Here is a 23,845-nt window from a genome sequence, read left to right as displayed (position 1 = left end):
GGCATTCATTTATTTTCCATGTAGTTAAGAAGCTAGAGATTCTGGAAGGTTGAAAAAATGTATAGATTAGAATGATACACAAGTACTTCTAGGCCGATTGCTTTGAAAGATGAAAAAAGAAACCAGTTTTTTCCAGGTGGGATGGCAGAATACAGAAGTCTTCCAGTCCTGACTTCCTTTCCTCTGGATGAAAGCTTAGAGAAATGAACACTCAGGAGATTAGCATACACGCTGGGTAACTCCAAAAGTTTTAGCAGAATACATGGCCCTTTGAGTTTTTGTGCATGTGTCATGTATAATGTGCTTTTTTTGATATAATAAGAAAATTGCTAAATTGTCCTCAAGCTGGAAGGGGTTTTCCATTTAGATAAGCCCAGTAGCTGCCACATATTATGACTTCTCAGTATAAAAGCAAATGGGTATCATTGCATTGTAAAACTATTGTAGACCAAATGCTAACCATTTTACTGGGGACTATAGATCTAAACTCAATTTTATAAAGTTGATACTGTAAGTTATTCAACCTCAATGTGTATCCCTTTGATTACACACAATCCTCTCCTGGCATCACCTTCCAGGTCTTCCCACACCACACCTCCTTCTCGCATGCCAGACTACTCTATACATATGTATGCATCTACCTTGGAATTTGTACTGCATGCATCATCAAGACATTTGAGCACTTGATATGAATACACTGATAAAAATACTGTATGGGAACAGGTATCTGCACAGTGCCAGAAAATAAACCTTTGGATGTACGTTAGTGAAAGAAGAAAGTTGTGTTTAGGTAAAAGAATCAACATTTATGTTGTTTATTTGCAGTTCTCTTTTCAGAACATTAGCAGCATCTGTGCATCAGGTACAGTTCTCTTGTTCTCAAATATGTGACTTGCCTGTGGGTTGGAATCCTCTGCCTGAGCTATGTCCCCACTCAAGAGAACATACAACAGAATCTTCCATTTATATAACTATTTTTATCCCAAATGCTTTATAAATATAGGACAAATGCTACCCTGGGAAACACGTGCATTATTCGCTTCAAGTCAAAAAGGCCTGTTGCACACATTCGATGGGCAGGACATGGCCCCCAACTAAGAATCACTTCAGTCACTGCTGAAATGCAGTCATCTCGGTGGGAGGATGCAGCAACTGTTTAACAGCACACAACAATACTGGATAGTTTTAAAAATACTCTATGAATTTGAAACTGGTAGGAATATTTTAGCAGGCTGAATTCTTAATCTTCCTGGATAAATTCCAGTTTAACATATTACTCCTGAAAAATGTGTCATGGCGCCTTTAGTAACCACAAGAGGTAAGAACTTAAGGTTTTCATTTTGTTTAAATGAGTCAGTCAACAGCATACCTTGCTTCGCACTGAGAAGAGTACTACCCACTAATCAACACTACCTCCTGCAGCACTGGAATTCTTCCCTGCATGTCTTCTGTACAAGAATTGCCCTATCTTATCTTGCTTAGCTCATAATCTGACAAGATCTTAGCCGAAGGTGGCACAGCTACAGAGCACGGGAGCATATAAATAAAGCCTCCAAAGTAAAGGCTAAACTGATAAAATACTGCAGTTAAAAATTTATTTGCACTGATCAGAAGTTCGGTTTAAATTTAATAGAGTAGGAAGCTTTATGCCAAATTTCTTTTTACATTTTTTTACACTACACAATGGAGGCATTTTAATTGTTTTGTTTAGGGCTGTCAAGCGATTAAAAAAAATGGTGATTTATTGCGCGATTAAAAAACAATAATAGAATAACATTTAGATATTTTTTGATGTTTTCTACATTTTCAAATATACTGATTTCAATTACAACACAGAATACAAAGTGTACAGTGCTCTCTTTATATTTATTTTTGATTATAGTATCTGCACTGTAAAAAAACAAATAGTATTTTTCAATTCATCTAATGCAAGTACTGTAGTGCAATCTCTTTATCATGAAAGTTGAACTTACAAATGTAGAATGATGTAAAAAAACCTCTGCATTCAAAAATAAAATAACGTAAACCTTTAGAGCCTGCAAGTCCACTCAGTCCTACTTCTTGTTAAGCCAATTGCTCAGACAAACAAGTTTGTTTACATTTGCAGGAGATAATACTGCCCGGTTCTTGTTTACAATGTCGCGTGACAGTGAGAACAGGCGTTCTCATGGCACTGTTGTAGCTGGAATTGCAAGATATTTATGTGCCAGATGCACTAAAGATTCATATGTCCCTTCACGCTTCAACCACCATTCCAGGGATAAGGCGTCCATGCTCATGACAAGTTCTGCTTGATAACAATCCAAAACAGTGTGGACTGACGCATATTCATTTTCATTATCTGAGTCAGATGCCACCAGCAGAAGGTTGACTTTCTCTTTAGGTGATTTGGGTTCTGTAGTTTCCGCACCAGAGTATTGCTCTTTTAAGACTTCTGAAAGCATGCTCCACATCTCGTCCCTCTCAGATTTTGGATGGCACTTCAGATTCTTAAACCTTGAGTCGAGTGCTGCAGCTATCTTGAGAAATCTCACATTGGCACTTACTTTGTGTTTTGTGAAATCTGCAGTGAAAGTGTTCTTAAAATGAACAATATGTGGTGGGTCATCATCCAAGACTGCTATAACATGAAATATACGGCAGAAAGCAGGTAAAACAGAGCAGGGGATGTACAATTCTCCCCCAAGGAGTTGGGTCACAAATTTAATTAATGCATTTTTTTTTTTTTAAAATGAGCGTCATCAGCATGGAAGAATGTCCTCTGGAATGATGGCCAAAGCATGAAGGGGTATATGAATATTTAGTGTACCTGGCACATAAATAGCTTGCAATGTCGGCTACAAAAGAGCCATGCAAATGCCTGTTCTCACTTTCTGGTGACATTATAAATAAGACGAGGGCAGCATTACCTCCTGTAAATGTAAACAAACTTGTTTGTCTTTAGCAATTGGCTGAACAAGAAGTAGGACCAAGTGGGCTTGTAGGCTCTGAAGTTTTACATTGTTTTGTTTTTGAGTGCAGTTATGTAACAAAAAAGTAAATCAACATTTGTAAATTGTACATTCACAACAAAGATTACAGGACAGTACTTGTATGAGGTGAATTGAAAAATACAATTTCTTTTGTTTGTCATTTTTACAGTGCAAATATTTGTAATAAAAATAATATAAACTTTGATTTCAATTACAACACAGAATACTATATGAAAATGTACAAAAACATCCAAAATATTTAATAATTTTCAATTGATATTCTATTGTTTAACAGTGCATTTAAAATTGCGATTAATTGACAGCTCTAGTTGTTTTGTTTTGTTTTTAAACAGAGTGGTGCCAACCAGTTTTTAGGTGACTGAGCTGTTAGGATAGCTAAGTACTCTATTCAGTTATAATATAGTAACTGAGCTCTTCCTCACACAAACTCAAGTACAGACTGTTTTATGTCAGGAACTCTTGCCCATTTTCTTCCCCTTCCTACACCACCAATAAATAAATATAGTGATTAATGCATATGGCAAGGGAGGGCATTAGTTCATCTGTCTGCTATTTTAATTTCCCTTTAAGAGAAGTTACCTGCTTAGGGTTCTACTTATGCTTTTTTGGGCGGGGGAAGGTTGGTGTGGATGTCTCTGGAGGGGTCTCTTTAAAATGGAGAAAAAGTAGGATTCCCCTGAGTTTTTGGAGAAATACAGGGGTTCATCCTGAATCACAGTAGGTCTTAAATATTTGGCAGAAATAAATCAGTAAAAGAATGTAATTTGATAAGGAGAGGGCTCTGAACCACAAAGTAAAATATTAAGGGCATCTCTTCAAAACTTTAGTTTGTACACACTTGTAGTTAAATTTTTCCCAGGAATCATCTACATGTCAACTGATGGGCAAGAGGATCAACCCATTGTGCTTAAGTATTGTCTGTGTTTGGAGTCAGCATGAACCATGTTATCTACCACACAGGTTGCAATGTCTAGGTACAGCTAAGAATGTTAAGAATTTCACAGTAGCAAGAAGCAACAGAATTTAAACTTTAAATTTGAAATGCCTTCATTTGTCAGCTTGCCATAGCTTCAATGAAATTTAACATAACTGTGTGGAGGGCTCTTAAAAATATTAAGGCTGCAATTTTCAAAGGAGCCAAAAGGAGTTAGATGCCCTAATCCTAATGAATTTCAGTAGGAGGTAAGTGCCTTACTCCCTTAGGCTCCTTTGAAAATCCAAGTACGAGTGCATTAAATAGACTGACAGGTGCTCCCATACAGATTCATATTTAAACCTTCTTACAAAACTACACTTTTAATCCGTTATATACTACTATACATATATACATATATACACATACAAAAGAGAGAAAAGGGCAAGCAAAGTCATTTGAAAAAGCATTGTGACTGTGTACTGTAGTGTTCTGAACATGTAAAGCACTAAGTAGTAATATGACAACTATGGATTTTTATCAGTTCTCAAATCTGTAAATTCTCTCAAAATACAAGAAACAAGTCAAACTAGACAAAAATCACCTTAAATAGGTCTGTGGCTTTAAAATATTTGAAACAGAAATAAAAGCCTCTTTAATGAATGCTTTAAAGTTTCTCATGCAAAACCTAGTGTATCCTTGTTTCATATTCAATTTGCAATAGGATACCCCAGCAAGTTAGCTATGAGAGCTTTTTTGGCTGGTCACTAGATGCCTGCTGAGATGGGCTCCATACATAGGTAACATTCTGCTGGAGACCAAACCCTCAGAGCTGCATCTCATTCCCCTTTAAAGTTAATCTGAACACACTGGACTCAAGAGGAAATGAAAAGTGAGTTTCTCTCCCTTCCTATGGCACTGGGACTTCCTGAGTTTTACTGATTGGTCAAGAACTATTATTTCCTCTATGCTATTCCCAATTGTGTGTGTCAGACATAATCAGTGTTTCACATATACAAGTAAAAAGTGCTAATGTTTAAATATGCCAGGAGCATATGAATATGTAAAAAAAAAAAATTGAAAAAATGTACACACATTTTAAGATAAAATAGATACAGGAACACTGATGTGTATAGCTTAAATAGCAAAAGGCAAAGTTCATTTGCTACTGTGAATGTCCATAAAATACATAAAAGATGATAAGAAGATCTACAATTATTCATGATTCTGAACGGGATAAATGGATTATGTAGCAATTCCATTAAATAAGATTTCTCAGCCACAAAAAAGCAGTGCCATCCCCACAGCTACAAATACTTTCATAATATTTGAAGAACAGCACCTTTCATCCCCATGATATGAATATATAGATATTAATCCATCTGCTATTGAAATATGTTTCCCTCTAGAATGGAAAAGCCGCAGCCATTTACCACCAGTGTTATTTAAGAAGGAAAGAGCAAAAATGTTTGCCAAGGAAAATAGAGGTTATGTAGCGTGTAATAAGCTGTAATTTGCCCAGGGCAGTGGAGCTACAAAGTCTCTCACATTAGCTGCCATAGAACCATTAAAAACAAAGTGGCTGAACCCTGGCTTACCTTTTCATACAAAATGATACTTCATAGTGTATTCACCTAAAACCAGATATCAGTTTGATAATAAGAGAAAGTTATGTAAATTACTGCTGCACCAACTGGACGCCCTATGTTTTTCAGGGTTTGTCTACACTACTGCGCGGGGTCGATCTAAGATACGTAACTTCAGCTATGTGAATAACGGTGTCTTCACTGCTGTAAATCGACAGCTGATGCTCTCCTGTCAACTCCGCTTGCGCTCCTCATTCTGGTGGAGTACCAGAGTCGACAAGAGAGTGCTCAACAGTCGATTTATCTCATCAATACTAGACACGATAAATCGATCCCCCCCGCTGGATCAATCGCTGTCTGCCGATCTGGTGGGTAGCGTAGAGAAGCCCTGAGTCTTGATCTAAGTATCAACCACGCCTAAGTTGCTGAGGTCTGATATCACATTGCAAAGTGGTATGTCTGTAGGTATACTATAGCTATTGAAAAGTCAAATTATTTGAGCCTTTAATCAAAATATAGATATAAATGTGTACGTATGAAATCAAGCAACAGTCTCAGCTATAAAACATCTCATTCATAGGAAACAAACCAATTCCGATATTTAGTTTCAGGTATCAGAAACTTATAAGCGTGCCTAATAGCATAAACTACAAAAATGAACCATTCAGAAACAATTACAAACTCGATGTGAACTTCAGTCATCCAAAATCTCCTGTTATCTGAAAAGGGGTCATGTCTGCCTTGGCCTATTAATCTGAAAATTCCCTATTATTCCAACTGAATCTATAACACCTTTTTCATAATACATTGAGACAATTAAGGAGAAACTGTCTATGTATTAAATTTAGTTAATCCATTCTGATTTATCCAACACACTAAGATTCTCTTTATTTGCACAAAGATGAAAACTGGAAGGTTGAGGTTACTCTAAGTGAAGACATGGAGAGGACACTGAAATTATAGCCGAACTAGCAAATTACAATGCTATTACACACACCTTAGCAAGAGGCAAAGAGCTCAAATGTCTAAAACAGGACTTTAGGTCAGAGATTAAAATACTGGGAGTCAGCATTTGCCATTGATTTGCTTGTAGAGGCATGTGACAAGTCATTTAACCACTTTAGCCTTGTCTACACTGGAAAAAATGGGGCCTAGAATTCACCACTGATGTTAGCACCAGTGGAATCTGTGGTTCAGATATAGATCAAGCATGGACAACATGATATGAACACCTAAGCCTACCAAAAGTCTGTCCACTCCAGTTAGTTGTTAAGAGTTCCCATGCAAATAGCACAGCCATTGCTGCAGCAACATGAAGATGTTTCATGTAACAAGGGAATCCTAGCCCCAGACTTCTCAAAATCAGGTATATTTATGTGATGCTGATCTCCACCCCACAAAAAGAGAGTAATCCTTCAGCATGTAAAAAAAGATTAAATTTGTGCATTGGCATGAGTATGGAAAACAATTCTTTTATTAGTAGATCCAGAGTAAGGCTTGTGTCATGTGGACAGTTTTTAAAAAGATCATGATAATGCTGAAGTCTTTTAGCATTACATTAACACACACATCCTGAAAAAGACTAAAATCTGCCAATGTCTGTTCAGAAACAACTCGCTACAAAGAGGTACACGGAGTAATTATTTAACAAAGAAGAGACATTTTTCTCACAGTGGCTATAAATTTGTAGTTTAGCAGCAATTCCTGACCTTTTACCCACTGGCTGAAGCATAAGAATTAAATATTTTGGGAGGTCCCCGGGGAGAAAATTGAGAGGATTAGGAGTGAAAAGGAAAAGGTCCACCATGCTGCAATGACTCTGAAGGTCAGCCCTTAAAATAGGTTAACTGCACCTTTCATTTATCCTGTTTAAACTGTGGCTAGATTTTCCATTTTTTCCCCCCTGGAGTCACCAAAAATATTCTGTGCAGGATGAGGGGAAAAAAAAGCCTGAGAAGCTTGAGACTAGTAACATACAACTACCAGACAATAACCTAATTTGAAACTTATGCTTTCTAAGCCACAAAGGTGTCCGATGCTCCAGATGAAATAAAATCCTCAAGTATAGCAGCAGTACACGGTGTAGAACACATTGGGGGTTCTAAACAAAGTCAGATATTGTCAGCAAAAAGGAAAAACTGATACCCCATGACAAGTCAAGGCAAGTGACAAAAGTTTTACTGAAAAACAACCACTAGGAAATTAAAATAATGACAGCCTTCTGCGTTTAAAATATCCACGACAATGGGAGTCTTTTATCGTAAAGTCTTAGTTTCTCCCCGAAGAATAATTTCATTATAGCCAAAATTTCAATTTGCACATTACAATGCATTGAAACAATTGAAGACTTTCATTCCAATTCAATGTCAATTAAGTCATTGTAAGATAGCATGACATGTGAATCATTACTTTTACAGTACGCAATTTTAATTTTGAATCCTCAAGAAATGTTAACAAGTTGCAAGTTATTAAAACAGGTCTGGAAAAAAACAAATTCTTTGAGAAAAAAATTTCATCTCCATACTGAAGCTTTAAAGGGGCATAGTTAACTTTAAAAAAAACCCATTTCTGTTTGAAAACTGTTTACTTACTATTATTACAAGTAACACAAGACTACTATAACTGAAAAAATTAAAAGTATTTTCTCTATTTTTCACTTTACTTTGGACAAGACAGCAATTTTTGTATATGCAGTTTCATGGTTTATTCTGCAGAGACAGTGTTCTCTTTTGTTTGCACAGGTCTTTCATAATAAAGGCAACATATTTTTTTAAATTAATAAATCCATTTTTATAACACAAGTTGGCAGGAATATTCAGAGGCAGTGAAGAACCTGAAACTAGTTTTAACTGAGTTTTTTTAAAACTGATTTGAAGTTGGTTTCTCTATCATCCTAAGTATTTTCTAATATTGTACTTCAGTTTTACCTAGATTTGCTGAGGAAAAGAACACGAACAATATTTCTGAAAAATCACAAGTATAGATGAAGACTTTTTCAAATCTATCTGTGCCATTCAAAGAGCCTACATTGCCCTTGCAAACACACCTCAAGTTTGACTCCCAAAAGCCTCATTACAAACTTCCCTTCAGAGGCAGAGAGAGATTTTCAAAGGTACAAAATACAGTTAGGCACCTAACTCCCACTAACCTTAACTGCTAGGTTGAAACCACCCCGCCCCCCGCCCCACCTCCAAGTCTACATAGCCCAGCTGTGTGATTGGGTTTGTGCTATGGATGAAGTTTTCCTGGAGTGCCCACTAAACTGAATTTTTGCCTGTGATGCTCACAAAATGAAGATCCTTAGATGAAAGTCTATTTGGCCTCAATCTACATGTCTGGTTTTTTTTTAATCTTCATGTTTTTTCTTGCATTATTTCCACTGGAACCATGTTTTGGATTATGATACTGTTTCTTAAGGAAAGATAAAGATATATAGTTATAATTATGAAGACAACTTCATATTCCAAACAGGAGTTATTTTTATGGTTGTCTAATGGTAAGAATTAAACCACACATTTTCTGTACTTTTTTGTTGCCATCTCATATTCTCTTTTTCCTTTGAACCTGCCTCTCCTACTGGCTCTCTCTCAATGGCTTTCCTCTGTCTGCTTCTTAAGCTTGGCTGCTTTTCTCATTTCGTCTGTTTCTCCTGTTGCTCCTTCCTTGCTAGACTGATGCATACATGGAGACTCATTCGCACAAGAGCAATCAGTGCCTGACACAGAGTGCATGGACTGCTAAAGCAACTTGACATAAAGCTTGCAATACTCAGCAACCAGGCATGGCTAGTAGCCAGGAGCAAAGTGTTCCAAAGTTGATCCTCTACCAATGGTTTATACTTCAAATTGGTTGATTACACAGTACCTGTCTGCTGATATGTGGTGGTGTTTTGCATAGCCTAGTATACTAGGCTGAAAAATGTCATTGCTGCTTTTAAACCACCAGTGCAGTTTACTGTGGGGGTATATAATAAAGCTATACACCATATGATTAAATGTGAGGGGGTGAAAGAGAGTAGAAAGTCTGCAAACTAAGTAAGAACAATGACAGAAACTCAGTTTATCAAATGGCAAAGTCAATATCCAGATATTCCTTTTTAAGCATCTGTAAATCCCACCACACGCTGTTTAAAAAGTCATTGACTTTGTTTAACCCTTGAGGAAACCAGGGATTGAAATTACAGTGGTTTGAGATCCAAGACTTGCTATATTCACTTCTGGAAAAGAGCCAAAAAAAGCACTGCTAGATTGAGATGCCAGTGACAGTTTCAAAATCTGATATATCAAATCACTGGAGCTAGACACTAATGCTTTATACCACTGTGAAGCTTAATGCTTTATACAATTACACTTCTAGCACTAGCCAGCCTATGATATCATCAGACCTGAAAATCATATTATTTTGATTTCCACTTTGCTTTTCCATACCTCTCTTCAATTCCAATGTGATTTTTAGCACCTAATATCTTACAAACAAAGAGAGAGAATTTAATAAGTTATGTAATTTGACAGCTGGGTTTCCATGCTTTCAGGTGTAATAACCACAGGTTTCTGGTGGTTATTAGGGTCTAATATCACATCAGCATTAAAGCAGGAGAAAAGCAAGACTGTAATCAGAATGACACTTTTAAGCTCTGACCTGCCAAGGCAAGACACATCAGACAAAGTTACAAATAAATCAGGACAAGTAAATCGTGTCCAGAACTGGTCCTGGATCAAAAATGGGAAATATGAAGCTAGCTCTTAAATATGCACTATCAAGGCTGAAAGGCCCCAATACTTAACCCCCACTACAATTTACATTTTTTTTAAAATAACCTCTAATGGCAGAGTTTGAGGAACAAGATGCGGAGACAGAGAAACATTCCAAAGCAAGAGCTAAAGCGGTCTCTCTCTCTCTCCAGGGGAACCATGAAGAAGCACTGAGACTGCAATTGAGCCCAGTGGACAGAACTTCCTGTATCCTCCCCTCATGCCACTCTGGAGCAACCAGGCACAATGAGGCTTCCAGAAAGCAACAAATGAACTGGTCACCATTAAGGCTGCGTGATCATTAAAGAACTAACAGGATGTCCCTAAAAACTAGAACTGATGCAAATATAGTAGAATGTTAAAAACTGATGCATACCTAAGAATATACTATATACATATTTTCCTCCCTCTCATCCCAATGCAGGAGACATACAGAGTCCATTATTGTGTGTGCCTTAAAAAATCTGAGGGGGAAAGGGGGAATGGAGGAAAGAGGAGATGACACAATATAGAGTCACAGTTTAAAAAAAAAACAAAACATATTGTCTATCAATCATATTAATTTAGAATTGAGTTCTAAGTGGCTAAGAACCAGGGTTACTATGGCACATGTAGAATCAGTCTTTGGACAGGTAAACTTTTTACAATTTTGGGGAACTACACTGTAGTATCTAATACAAATGGGGTCTGGCTTATAGGTGCTACCACAATACAAATAATAATTTATTATTATTATTCACTTTGGTTAAGTATATAGATATTTTTAAGTGCCTAATTTCTCTCTGTTACTTTAACTGAAACACCAACTTCATAGAAACTGGTTGATATTATTGCAAAAGTTTGTGTTCTTCTACATTAAAGCATGAGAAATAAAGCATGACCATCATGTTTTGCAACCAATTTATTTTTTTTCTCAAAAAAAAAAAATCTATTTTACAAGTTCACCATGACATTACAGTGACAACAGCACTAAAACAACTCTGTAAAAACAAAAGAGGGAATAACTAAAAATAGGCAGAAAGTGAACATCATGAGACTGGCATAAAATTTTCCCCGAAGTTTTAGTTGTAAAAAACACCACTAAAACTCCACCATCAAACATGGTAATGATGAATCAGATTGTTTTATAGAAATGTGTATTTATACATAGATCCATATAATTTATACACTTGACATATATGCCAACTCTTCTAGTCAAAGTTAATGAAACATAGTACTCTAGATTTAATACAAGGAGCCACATTCTGCTTTCAGTTAAAAGACTTAGAGGAGAATTTGGCCCAAAGTACTAACCTCACAGCTAACGCTAAATGGCAGAGACAGGTCATGAAAATCTGGGTGCCTTTTCACTGCTTGGCACATTACTATTAAGCACAGCCGCAAAGAGCTCACGTTCAAATTCCAGCATTTCTAATGAGTGAGGCATATGTGAACAGAACAAAACAAAAATTTGTCTTAATGACTTTTGGTAATAAGATTGACAAAACAGTTAAGTAATCAGGCAAACTATCTGAACAGACTGAATATCGTGTATGTCACACCACTGATTCTAAAGAAAGTAACAATATGATGTTTTCTGTGCCTGCAAATAATTGCAACTTGAGTTTTAAGAAGTGGGCTAGCAACACCTACTGGTCATGGTGCATATTTAAACAGTTTTTGATGCAAATGTTCTCTAAACATGAATGAAAAATTTAAACTTTATATTATGACAGAAGTGACTAATTACAATGACATAATATTTAGTGGTATTGTTAATTTCTGAATATCCATAAAAATAATTTAATCAAAATCTGAATGAGCTCAGCCCTAGGCCTTAATATAAAACTAAATGTAACCGTATAGTTTTCAAATACTGCCTTAAAATGAGTAATATTCAAGTTTCATATGATTCAGGCACATCGCCTCACTTCATCATTACATGCAGCTATATCTCTGTCGCTACATGAAATCACTCAACACATTAAACTATTAAATGTAACTGTCAACACAGACAGAAGTTTTACACTTCCGTAAAATCAGCTGACAATGTAGTCAACTGCTATATGATGTGATTCTTAAGAGAGACTGTTTTTGAGGGATAGTTCCATAATATTTCAGAGAAGAAATTACCTCCAAATTTTATTTGCTAATAAAGTAGTACCAGATGTTGAGAACTGATCCTCCTGGTCCATTTCATGTATCCCAAAAATATTGGTCTGAAAACAGTTATGAACTTTTTTTTTTTTTTTTTTTAAACAACATATATGTAATCCCACTGAATTCAAACATTCAAATTTACTGTATTAGGAAAATGCCCTAAACTATACTTAAGTATAGCATAGCAATTATAACAAGTGTTATTTTCAACGTAATACTTGTTTAAATTTATATCAATTCATTTATTGACTTAAAAAAAACCTGTGCTTGTGGTCCCTCTGATACACTAGCCTTGGGCATTAGAAGTTTTCCTGGTTCCTGTCCAACTTGGGAAATAGTATCTTCTTGCTTCAGGTGTTTAAAGGATTCCTACAGTATTTATAAGGACTGCTCTAATCTAACTCCTGGATCTAACTTGCAAGAGAAAAAAAAATGTAGAAATTACTTACAAAGAAAAGCACAATTGCCGCCATATACATATTTAGCTATAATGCCATACTGAATTTGTAATATTCATCACGTCTTTTCCTGTATACTGATATTCCGTTACAGCTACATTGAGTTCTCTCTTGGACTTGATCTCTCTATTACAATTTAAAACCAACATTTACAAAAGTGGCGAGTGATTCTGGGTGCCTAATTTGAGACATTTCAAAGTAACCTGATTTTAACGGTAGATGTGAAGAACCATCTGAAAAAATCAGGCACCTTTAAGGTGTCTCAAACTGAACCACATATTGAAATACACAAAATCATTATTCACTTTTGAAGAGCTTGACATAATTCTATGGCATGTCCTTACAATTATTTTTTAGCTATGCTATGGTTACCTCTTGCTTTGTATTTTTCAGCTCTCTTTGAAGAGTTCTTTTAAAAAAAAAGTTTTAAAAAGCACATCTTTTATCAGGCCTCCCAATGAAGAGATTTTAATCCCGTTAAGTCTTGAAAAATATTTCTGGCTACTATTTAAATTTTACTTTTGGTCACGTTAAGTCAAGAAATATTAAAATATTTTTCGTGTGTGTGTAAATAATTGCTAAAAATGTCTGGCTTTGAGGAAATGAAAGTAAATGTGAAGACTGGAGACCTGAAAAATACATTTTTAGAGCATTCTTCTGATTTCAGAAAACTGTTCCTTACAGCCACTTCGCATAGTATATGATAGATAGTCTAATTGTAGCACATTATGGTTAAATCAACAGAAAATAAACTTGCTACCCAAATAATAAAATTATTTTATTTATCATTTGTATTACTCTGGAGCTTAGGAGCCCCAGTGATGGACCTGGACTCTGCTGTGCTGGGCACTGTAAATATCAGTAATAGAACAACAATTCTGCACATCATTTGTGGCAGTAGAGCAACAGGATTTATTCATGTTGTCAATAAAGAGAAATCATCTTCTGTTCATTTTTATGTTGTAGGGGTTTTCTGCCTACATTTAGTGTCTCAGGCCTTATAGACTAAGTTCTTCAGTAAGCCATTATGTATAATACACAGTATATCCACCATTATTGACTTCAGAAGTAGTAAATGCCACATTAGAATCAGAATTCTGTCTGTTAACTGTACTGTTCGTTCTTCACACCAAGCATTTTGTTCTATTTAATATTTCTCTTCCTAATCCACAGCACTACATACACTTAGAAAATAGTTATTATTTGTAACCGTCATTAAAGGACAGCTAATTTATGTTACACTTGTGATTTTTTTTTTTTTAAAACCTTCTATTGTTGGTTAACATCTGAGATTCTTGTACCTGAAGAGATTACAAAAAAAATTCCTCCACTTACCCCCTTTCAATTATTGTTACAAACTAACACAAGATTACTGTAGCTGACAGAAAAAAATGTCTATTTCACAGCACTTTCTGTACAGGTATTTTCACTTTCCTCTACCATTTTTATGAATCGTTCATTCAGTGGGGGAAAGGAAGACATTTAAAAATAGAAAAGTATGACCGTAAAACCATAAAAATTAATAGAGACACTCAGACGCAAGTGTAGTACCTGAAACTATTTTTACTTCAGTTTTTTAAATTGGCAACAGCTTTTTAAACATGAGCTTGAAGGGAGAAAGAACGGTTTCGTCACCTGACAGAGATGTTGTGAGGCTTAATTCATTAACTTAATGACCTGAGATCCTCAGATAGAGAATATTACAGAAATGCAAAGTGTTTTAACACTGAATTCCTCTGATGCAAAGTGCAGTAAAAGTGGAAAACAGAAATATAACTTAGACACGCTACTGCTCTCTTTATTTTGTATGATGATTAAATATTATCATGATTGTACTTCATTATTTGAGCAGTGCCCTAATGGGTGCTTTACAAAACCACCGTTATTGGTGGCACAACTTGGACTGCTTAAAGAAAATGTAAACAAATATGTAAATAAACAAATGAAAATGAAAAAAATGTTAATTTCCCACCTTCTTGAGATGAGACAATAGGTGGCATGTAATCAGGAATGTACTCTTTCCTCTCTTCTGCATCTTTGCTTCCAGGCTGGGGAAACTGTAGGACATTGTTCTTGCTGACAGGAAATGAAGGGATTTGATGTGGGAAAGTGACAGGTTCAATATTGTGTATGTAATCTTCCAGCTCATGCAGGTTAACCCCCATAAGTGCAAAGGCTTCACCTACATCATCCAAAATTGGATCTGTACGGCCATCTGCAAACAAAAAGAAATTTTAGTAAAAATCTAGTCTGAAGAACTTTGACTTTGTTTTGTAATGAACAATATCAGCACATTCAGTACACAGGAAATTTCCTTTTGTCAGAAGTAAAAAATTGATCATTTAAACTTTTATTAACCCAACAGCAGCTTACATGTGGCTAAATGCAACATATTGGATTAAAACTAAATATATTACTTATTCACAGTAGTGCCTTTTGTTCAAATGGAACCTCTAGTGCTTTATAAACTAGAACTACAACATTCACTTCACCCACCAGGCAAAAGCACACGGGGGGGAGGGAGGACGGGTGACACAGCAATAGCTCAAACGCATGCAGTGCTACACAACAGTTTAGGTGAGAAGAGAAGAATAATGTATTTCACACATATTGAATGGTGAATTTTGGTAAGGAGAAAGTAATTCCCTGAGCTGCAATTTCTGTAGGACACCATGGCTAACACTTCTTTCTTGTGAAAAGCATTCTGAGAATCCTACTGGCCAAGTGGTCAGGACCTTGGTTCAATATCACATCCAAAGACAGCAACCCAATGTCCTCCTACTACTATGCCAGTACCTACCACCTACTGACACCCCAACACCACTTCCAGTATCTATTGTGTTTTGCCTCTAGGGTTCTCCCACAAGCATTAACCCGGCATGCCCCTTGCTTCACTTATGAAATTAAAAAATAAAGGATAGTACCCTTTCAAAATGGTGCAAGAGAGTTTATTTAACATCTCGGTAACACTGACTGGTCCACATATTAATAGGAACATAGGAATTGCCATACTAGATCAGATCCAAAGTCCATCTCATCCAGCATCCTGTCTCAGTAGTCAGCACCAGATGCTTCAAAAGAATGGGTAAGAACTGTGCAGTAGACAGGTGTTGGATAGTCTCTCTCTCATTGGCATGAGACCTATAATCTCTAACAGTCAACTATCAAACACCAAAGCATGACATTTAATATACCTTTCAAAATGTTTGTTAACAAGCACATCCATAATTACAATAATGCTATCTACATAAATGATCTTAAAGTGCAAGTCTCATCAAAGTTACTATATAAAACTAGCACTTTCTCACTGAAAAATATGCTTATCGTGTATATTCAGAATCATAGCTACTACTGGTGGTAATATAAATAAATATTGGTTTAGTGTGAAGTGTGTGTTTTTTTTGGTGTGTGTGTTTGTTCTTTTTTATTGTTTTTTTAAATGACTTTTTACTCCTACTTCAAACAACAATCTCTGTGTTCCAGCTTTCCCCATCTACAAAATAGAAGTACTAAATTTCTTCCTCTCTCATCTTTTGTCTTGTTTATGCAGAATGAAAGCTCTTTAGAACAATGGCTTTCCCTTACTACCTGCTTGTACAATACCTAGCATAATGAGACCCTAATCTCCGATGGAGCCTTTAAATGCTACTGTAATACAAGTAGACAACAACCACAACCTCCAATTGCTCAGCTTTAAGTTCCCAGGGGAGAGGGATAGCTCTCTGAGCACTGGCCTGCTAAACCCAGGGTTGTGAGTTCAATCCTTGAGGGGGCCACATAGGGATCTGGGGCAAAAATTGGTCCTGCTAGTGAAGGCAGGGGGCTGGACTCAATGACCTTTCGAGGTCCCTTCCAGTTCAAGGAGATTGGTATATCTCCAATTATTACCTATTACCTTTACCAGGTACCTTGACAGTAAGAAAACACACCTTTTTACTTGTTTCCTGAGCAAATCTGACCTAGCAAATTATTGACACAATAAACATGAAATCTTGCAATGCTATTTCTTATTCATTCTTCAGACAAGAAACATATTAATGTCAAGTAAGGAAAGGTAGATGTAACTTTACCAAATGATTTACTCAGCTGAAAGTGTCAAAATCTAATGGATAAAGCAGAAGAGTAGTAGCCACGGCTAAAGTGACAGGTAATGGGACATTGCTGGGAGTCAGTCATGAACCTACACACTGGTGGGTCAAGACACCACAGATTGGGCTTTATATAGATACGACCTCCTCTACATTATCATTGCTACTAGAAGTCTGCTCCATTTCATGGCGACTGATGAACGTCAAGTAGAAGGAAGAATGGTCTCTCTTACTGGCAGCCAGTAAGAAATTAGATATCCTGAAAGTAACAAAATCTGGGAGGTATAAGGATGTACAAAGCTACACCTCTACTTCTATATAACACAAAAATTGGATATAACGCAGTAAAGCAGTGCTTGTGGGGGTGGGGGCCTGCGCGCTATGGCTGATCAAAGCTAGTTCAATATAATGTAGTTTCACCTATAACGGAGTAAGATTTTTTGGCTCCCAAGGACAGCGTTATATCAGGGTAGAGGTGTATTTATTTAGTAAGGGCTCGTTTGTACTTACAATGCTGCAGCTGCACCGGTGTAGCGCTTAGTGAAGATTTTACCTATGCCAATAGAAGAGTTTCTCCCTTCAGTGTAGGTAATCCACCTACCCATCATCCTCCATCGACAAAGCACTTTCTACACCGGGGGTTAAGTCAGTATAACTACTTCGCTCAAGGGTGAACCAACATTGCGTTACCAATGTAAGTTTGTAGTGTAGACCAGAGCTAAGAGCACCAACAGCAGAGCAATCTTTTTTGGTCCAATTCACCAAGAGTATATAACATGTGGCCATACTTCTCAAGATCTAATAATTTTAGGATTTCTCACTTCTATTTATCAAGATGTGCTTATCAGGCTCTGTTTCTCATGCATTTTTAATACAAGTCTTTCACTTCTGCAAAAAAATGCAATCTTAAGAACATGGGAATGATCACTTTAGATCAGTGGTCCCCAACCTCTCTCGTCATGGAGGATTGTGGCGGCAGACGACCATCCACTGAAATTCCGCTGACAAGCGGCAATGTCAGTAGGCATCGCCACTGAAATGCAGTCAACCAACGTCATCCAGAGGCGGCGCTGCCAAAATACCGCCAAAAATGGGCAGCGACATCTTTGGATGACGCAGCTAGCCGGTGGCATTTCAGTGAATGCTTGTCTGCTGGCCAGAACGCAGACACATTTAGATGCCATGGCGCCCGTGGGCACTGCATTGTGGACCCCTGCTTTAGATCAAACTAATAAATTCCTTTTCATCTGGTATCCTGGCTCCAGCAATGAACATATTGCAAAAGAACATAAAAATTTACTCAACAACACATCTAGTCATTGTGTACAATGCTGAACCTGAGGTAAAAAGAGTACTGAAAACCAACTCCTTCTACAGATAATCTCCTGACAACTTGAAGCAGGTGGCTTAACACCACACTACACTATTTGTTTTAACAACAAATACTCAAAACTGCCCTCATTTATTAAACTGCCACTATGTCACCTTACCCAGCCTGATCTCACTCTCTCCACTGCCTCAGTTTCCCCTTCTGGGCACCTCAAGTACTTGCAAAGGCTTTCATATGTCCAAAAATAACCCTTCTTAGCGTCTGGTTTATTAACAGAGTTCAAAAGGAAAATAAAACGTCCAGCTGAGGCTTTACTTTAGCCAACTTGTTCTCCACACACCAGCCTCTCTAGCCAGAATTTGTTCCTGTCTTGACGACCTGGCCCTCTGCACGTCTCTCTAGAATCCTATCCCTTCCAGGATACCACTGTCTTTATGAAGCATCAAACAGTGTCTTCACCTCAGTTTCAAACTGGGCCCAGACTCTGCTTCTTGAGGGAACGGCTTTGGAGCTATGCTTCGGCTCTGCTCCAGCTCCAGGCAGAAACCTGCAGCTCCACCACTCCGGAGCTGCTCCACACTCCAGCTCCGGGCTCCGCTCCAAAACCCTGCTTGAGGGTCTGTCTTCTCACCTCAAGTTTCATTTTAGCACAGCTAAATAGCCCTTCCTGAGCATCTCTCCATGCCCTTTACTAAGCAGCAACTCCCAAGGCTTCCTGGAATCTTCTCTCTCACTGGAGAGGACCTAAGGCTTCTTCTCCCTTCAGTTTTCTGGCCTTTGGCATTGTCATAAACAGACAGTTAAGAGTTAATACCTCTTTTACCTGTAAAGGGTTAAGAAGTTCACCTAGCCTAGCTGACACCTGACCAGAGGAACCAAGGGGGAACAAGATGTTTCAAAAGGAAAGAGGGAAGTTTCCTTTGTTTAGAGTCAGTTTCAGCAGGAGTGGAAAAGATCAAGGAACCAGCCTCTTATCAGAGTAGTAAGTTTTAGAAAGGAATAAAAAGGTTTATGTTTATTTGCTTTTGTCTTTGTGCAATTAGGGGAATTATCAAATTGGGTATTCTTGTGTGTATTAAGGTTTTGCCCAGGGGAACATCCTGTGTTTTAAATCTGTTGTCTGTGAGATCAGCTTGTATGCTATCTCCCAGAGGTTTTTTTCTTGAATTAAAAGCCTTCTTTTTAAGAACCTGATTGATTTTTCCTTGTTTTAAGATCCAAGGGGATTGCATCTGGACTCACCAGGAATTGGGGGGGGGCGGTAGCAAAGGGGAAGGAGTAATTCTTCCTTGTTTTTTAGATCCAAGGGAATTGGATCTGGACTCACCAGGGATTGGTGGGGGGAAAAAGGGAGGGGGAAGGAGTAATTCTTCCTTGTTTTTTAGATCCAAGGGAATTGGATCTGGACTCACCAGGGAATTGGTGGAGGAGTCTCTCAAGGACACCCAGGGAGGGGAAGGTTTTGTGGGGGAAGACCTAGTTTTCCAGATAACTCAGAAATCTGGATGGCGGCAGCGAGACCAGATCTAAGCTGGTAGTTAAGCTTAGAGTTGTTCATGCAGGTCCCCACATCTGTACCCTAAAGTTCAGAGTGGGCATGAAACTATGATAGGCATCTACCCCTAAGATCTGGTTTAGCCACACAATCCTTCTGTCATGTGGTATTATTCATTCTCCCACCTGGAGAAATGAGTTAAGTTTGTCACAGGTGAGGCTAGGACCCAACATTCCTTAAAAAGACCAGCCAATCTCTGACACACACAATTTACTCAGCTCAGCTTACACACATTGAATCTATTTCCCCATGTTAAGTATCCTCACAGCTTCTTGTCAAACTGTCTTAAATGGGCCCTCTTGATTATCTTTTAATATGTCTTTTAATGTGATATAGCAAATGGAAGCAAGGAAGATAATCTAGCACAGTTAGAAAAGCCATCATTTTGCTTGTTAACTGAGAAAATGCGGACCCATTATGCCATTTTTACAGCTGTTATTCACAGTAGAACCACAGTATGCAGTTTATTGTGTCTCAATTACTGAAGATCAAATCTGTTCCATTTACAAGTGCAAAGATTCCACCCCTCCCCCCTCCAAATAAACACCCCAACTGCCAACTCTACTAAACCAAACTGATCCAAGGGTCAAACTGGTTAATTTCTGGCTAACACATCAACAACTGAGCCTCTGCAACTGGAACTTAGTTAACAATTCTGTTGATTATGCAAGAATCAGAAAAAAATCTAGTTTATCCTTCCAGAGATTAATTGGTTTTGTACAGCAGAAGGTTTTAGGCAGTGACAAGCAAACCCAAGTCTAAATACACTTAGGGAGGAGATCTGTTGAATAATAGGATGTGCCTTTGACAATCATATTTGAGAGAAAAAAAAATCAGTGTGAGGTTGATAATATAAGAGACATTATACCACAAATGTAATGTTTAACAGTATATGCCTCCATAACGAAGAGATTATGCTCCCTTCGCCTCCATCCATTTGTCAAGAAAACATGCCCTTTTCCCAAATCACAGTAAATCCTTCACACCCCTCATGCAGCCTAAATAAGAAGGTAAATTACAGTGCCCCCAACTCCCAGTCACATTCATATATATCATCCAAAGGCCTCACAAATCTCTCAGTAGCTGTGGAAAATACAGGCTAAGCCCTGGAAGGTAATTCTGTTTTCAAACTCTCAGCACTTCTCAAATTTCTCAGAACTCTCTCAGTGGCAACTCTGGTCCCTCTGAGAGGAGATCATTGTCCCCCAGTAATATATTGTCCCCACTCCAAGTTCACGTGGATCAGACTACTGACAACAGGTTCAGCCCAACTTCTGTGGGTAATCCAGTCCTCTCTTTTATTCCACAACCTGATGCTCCCTTGTCTCCTAGAGTCTACCCTATCACAAATATTTATACAGGAATATTCATCTTAGCATTTAGATGTGAAACTTACAGGTATGATAGCTGCACTGGTAAAGTCCCTGCACTGGTGGTACATATGGGTTACACTAGCATTATTCCCCGCCCCCCACCAAATCTAGACTCATACTTCCTCTCATGAGTACTGGTAGACTCAGTCCAGCCCCTACAGGTAGCCAAAAAAAGACATGGTTCTCAGGCTCCCCTGCAACTAAAAGTCCTCAGATTAAAAAAAACTTAGAGCATGACAATAACCACACTCCTCATATCCTCCTGGACTTACAGCGAGGTTGGTATTCCTGGCCTCTCAGCCCCATGATCTCAATGGACTCAAAGAAACAGTGGTACTCCCCTCAACTCTCATTAGTATTTTTGTCAGCCCCCAAGTAATCAGGATTTCCAGACTCAGCTAAAGTTGTGCCACCCAGAACTCTCAGTGGCATCTCTGGCCCCCAGAATCTCCCCATATCCACTGAGCTTACCCTATGGTGACACCTCAGCCCTGCAGTTCCCATGGCTCCCAACCTCTCTACACTCACAGAGCCTGCAGTAACAACCCCCCCACTCCCCTTGTCTCCCCACATTCAGAGTTAGTAGTGACAGCTCTATCTCCACCATGCTGATGGCTCCCCAGTCCCCTAGACTCACAGAGCAGACAGTGGCAGCCCTAGCCCCCCACTGACCCTGCATTCAAAGCTCAGCAGGGTGGAATCTCCCCTCACCCCCAACCGCACTGTGTCCCCAGCACTCAGTTGGCAGTGGCAACCCCAGGCTGCTCCACCCCCCCACCCCCTGCACAGAGTGGGCAGCAGCAGCCCATCAAACCCCATCACCCCTACACTCACAGAGAGGGCAGCTGCAGCCCCATCCCCACAGCTCCCCCACAACTGCTACACTCACAAGACAGGCAATAGCAGTCTTGTACCTCCAGCACCCCATCCATCTTCTCCCCTCCATTCGCTGATCCTGCAGTACTAGAGACCCCTTCACACGTTTTCTCTATGGTTCCTATCAACACACACTGCCAGAGAGGGCAGTGGCAGCCTCCTTCTCTCCACCTCCATGGCTCCCATCCCCCTCCGCACTGACAAACTGGGCAGTAGCCCCCCATCTCCAGGGCTCCCATCCCCCCCTCACACACTGACAGAGCGGGCAGTGTCAGCCTTAGCCACCCCCCATCTCCAGGGCTCCCACACACACACACTGACAGAGCGGGCAGTGTCAGCCTCAGCTGCCCCCCATCTCCAAAGCTCCCATCCCCCCACCACACACACTGACAGAGCGGGCAGTGTCAGCCTCAGCCGCCCCCCATCTCCAGGGCTCCGATCCCCCCCCACACACACACTGACAGAGCGGGCAGCGTCAGCCTCAGCCACCTCCCCCACACACACACTGACAGAGCGGGTAACGTCAGCCTCAGCCGCCCCCCATCTCCAGGGCTCCGATCCCCCCCCACACACACACTGACAGAGCGGGCAGCGTCAGCCTCAGCCACCTCCCCCACACACACACTGACAGAGCGGGCAGTGTCAGCCTTAGCCACCCCCCATCTCCAGGGCTCCCACACACACACACTGACAGAGCGGGTAGTGTCAGCCTCAGCTGCCCCCCCCCACTGACAGAGCGGACAGTGCCCCCCTCCAAGGCTCCCATCTCCCCCACACACAGCTGACAGAGCGGGCAGTGTCAGCCTCAGCCGCCCCCCGTCTCCAGGCCTCCCATCCCCCCCACACAACTGACAGAGCGGGTAACGTCAGCCTCAACCACCCCCCATCTCCAGGGCTCCGATCCCCCCCACACACACACACTGACAGAGCGGGCAGCGTCAGCCTCAGCCACCTCCCCCACACACACACTGACACAGCGGGTAACGTCAGCCTCAGCCACCCCCCATCTCCAGGGCTCCGATCCCCCCCCACACACACACTGGCAGAGCGGACAGTGTCAGCCGCCTCCCCCCCCGACAGAGCGGACAGTGCGCCCCCTCCACGGCTCCCATCCCCCTCCGCACTGACACCGCGGGCTGCGGCGGCGGCGGCCCCGGCACTCACAGAGCTCGCAGTAGCGGTGGCAGCCCCGACCCAGCCCCTGCAGGTAGCGCTGCAGCACGTCGGTGAGGAGGTCGCAGGCCGAGATTTGCACCGAGTCCCAGCCCAGCGCCTGGCAGATCTGAGCCACCGACACCCGCAGCAGACACCGCGAGTAGCTCTCGCACATCCCGGCCGGCTCAGCGCGGCCTGGGCCCGGAGCCCGCCATGGCCCGGGGGGAGGCTCACGCGCAGGCCATAGAGCCCGCCGCCGCCAACGCCGCCATCTTGGGGTCGCGCCGAGTCCCAGCCGGCCGGGACCAGCCCGCGCCGCTCCAGCGCCGAGCGCATCGATCGGGCGGGCGGCCTATCGATTGCTCTGGCCTCCAGCGGAGCCTGGCTCTGGAGGAGAGAGGAGCTGGGGGAAGAGCTGGAGCTGTAGAGAGGGGGACTGGGGAAGTCAGCAATGGGGAGGAAGGAGGGATGGGGCAAGGGGGAGAGAAAAATAGAGTTAAGTGAAAGGTTTAAAAACATGGGAGGAGGGGAATTAATTGCTCAGATTAAACTGGGAAAATACCCGTGAATACCTTTATTTGGGAGTGATCAGACAGTGGGGTGGGCAGGGGGGAGAGACATGGGGAGC

General features: G+C 40.2%; 1 protein-coding gene across 1 annotated transcript in view; it reads right to left on the bottom strand.

The window, feature by feature from the left end:
- The window catches only part of TAF3 (TATA-box binding protein associated factor 3), a 135,357-nt gene extending 111,849 nt beyond the window's left edge, over positions 1–23,508 (bottom strand). The window contains exons 1-2 of the mRNA XM_032773327.2: positions 23,227–23,508; positions 14,813–15,055 (exon numbers count right to left, since the gene is read on the bottom strand). Of these exons, the coding sequence (XP_032629218.1) occupies positions 14,813–15,055; positions 23,227–23,392 (409 nt within the window). The 5' untranslated portion in view covers positions 23,393–23,508. The remainder of the gene's footprint in view (positions 1–14,812; positions 15,056–23,226) is intronic.
- Between the last annotated feature and the right edge of the window lie 337 nt (positions 23,509–23,845).

This window comes from Chelonoidis abingdonii, chromosome 1, assembly GCF_003597395.2.
Source record: "Chelonoidis abingdonii isolate Lonesome George chromosome 1, CheloAbing_2.0, whole genome shotgun sequence".
NCBI classification, from domain to species: domain Eukaryota; kingdom Metazoa; phylum Chordata; order Testudines; family Testudinidae; genus Chelonoidis; species Chelonoidis abingdonii.
Note: the sequence above shows the minus strand (reverse complement) of the source record. Positions and strands in the feature narration are given on the sequence as shown.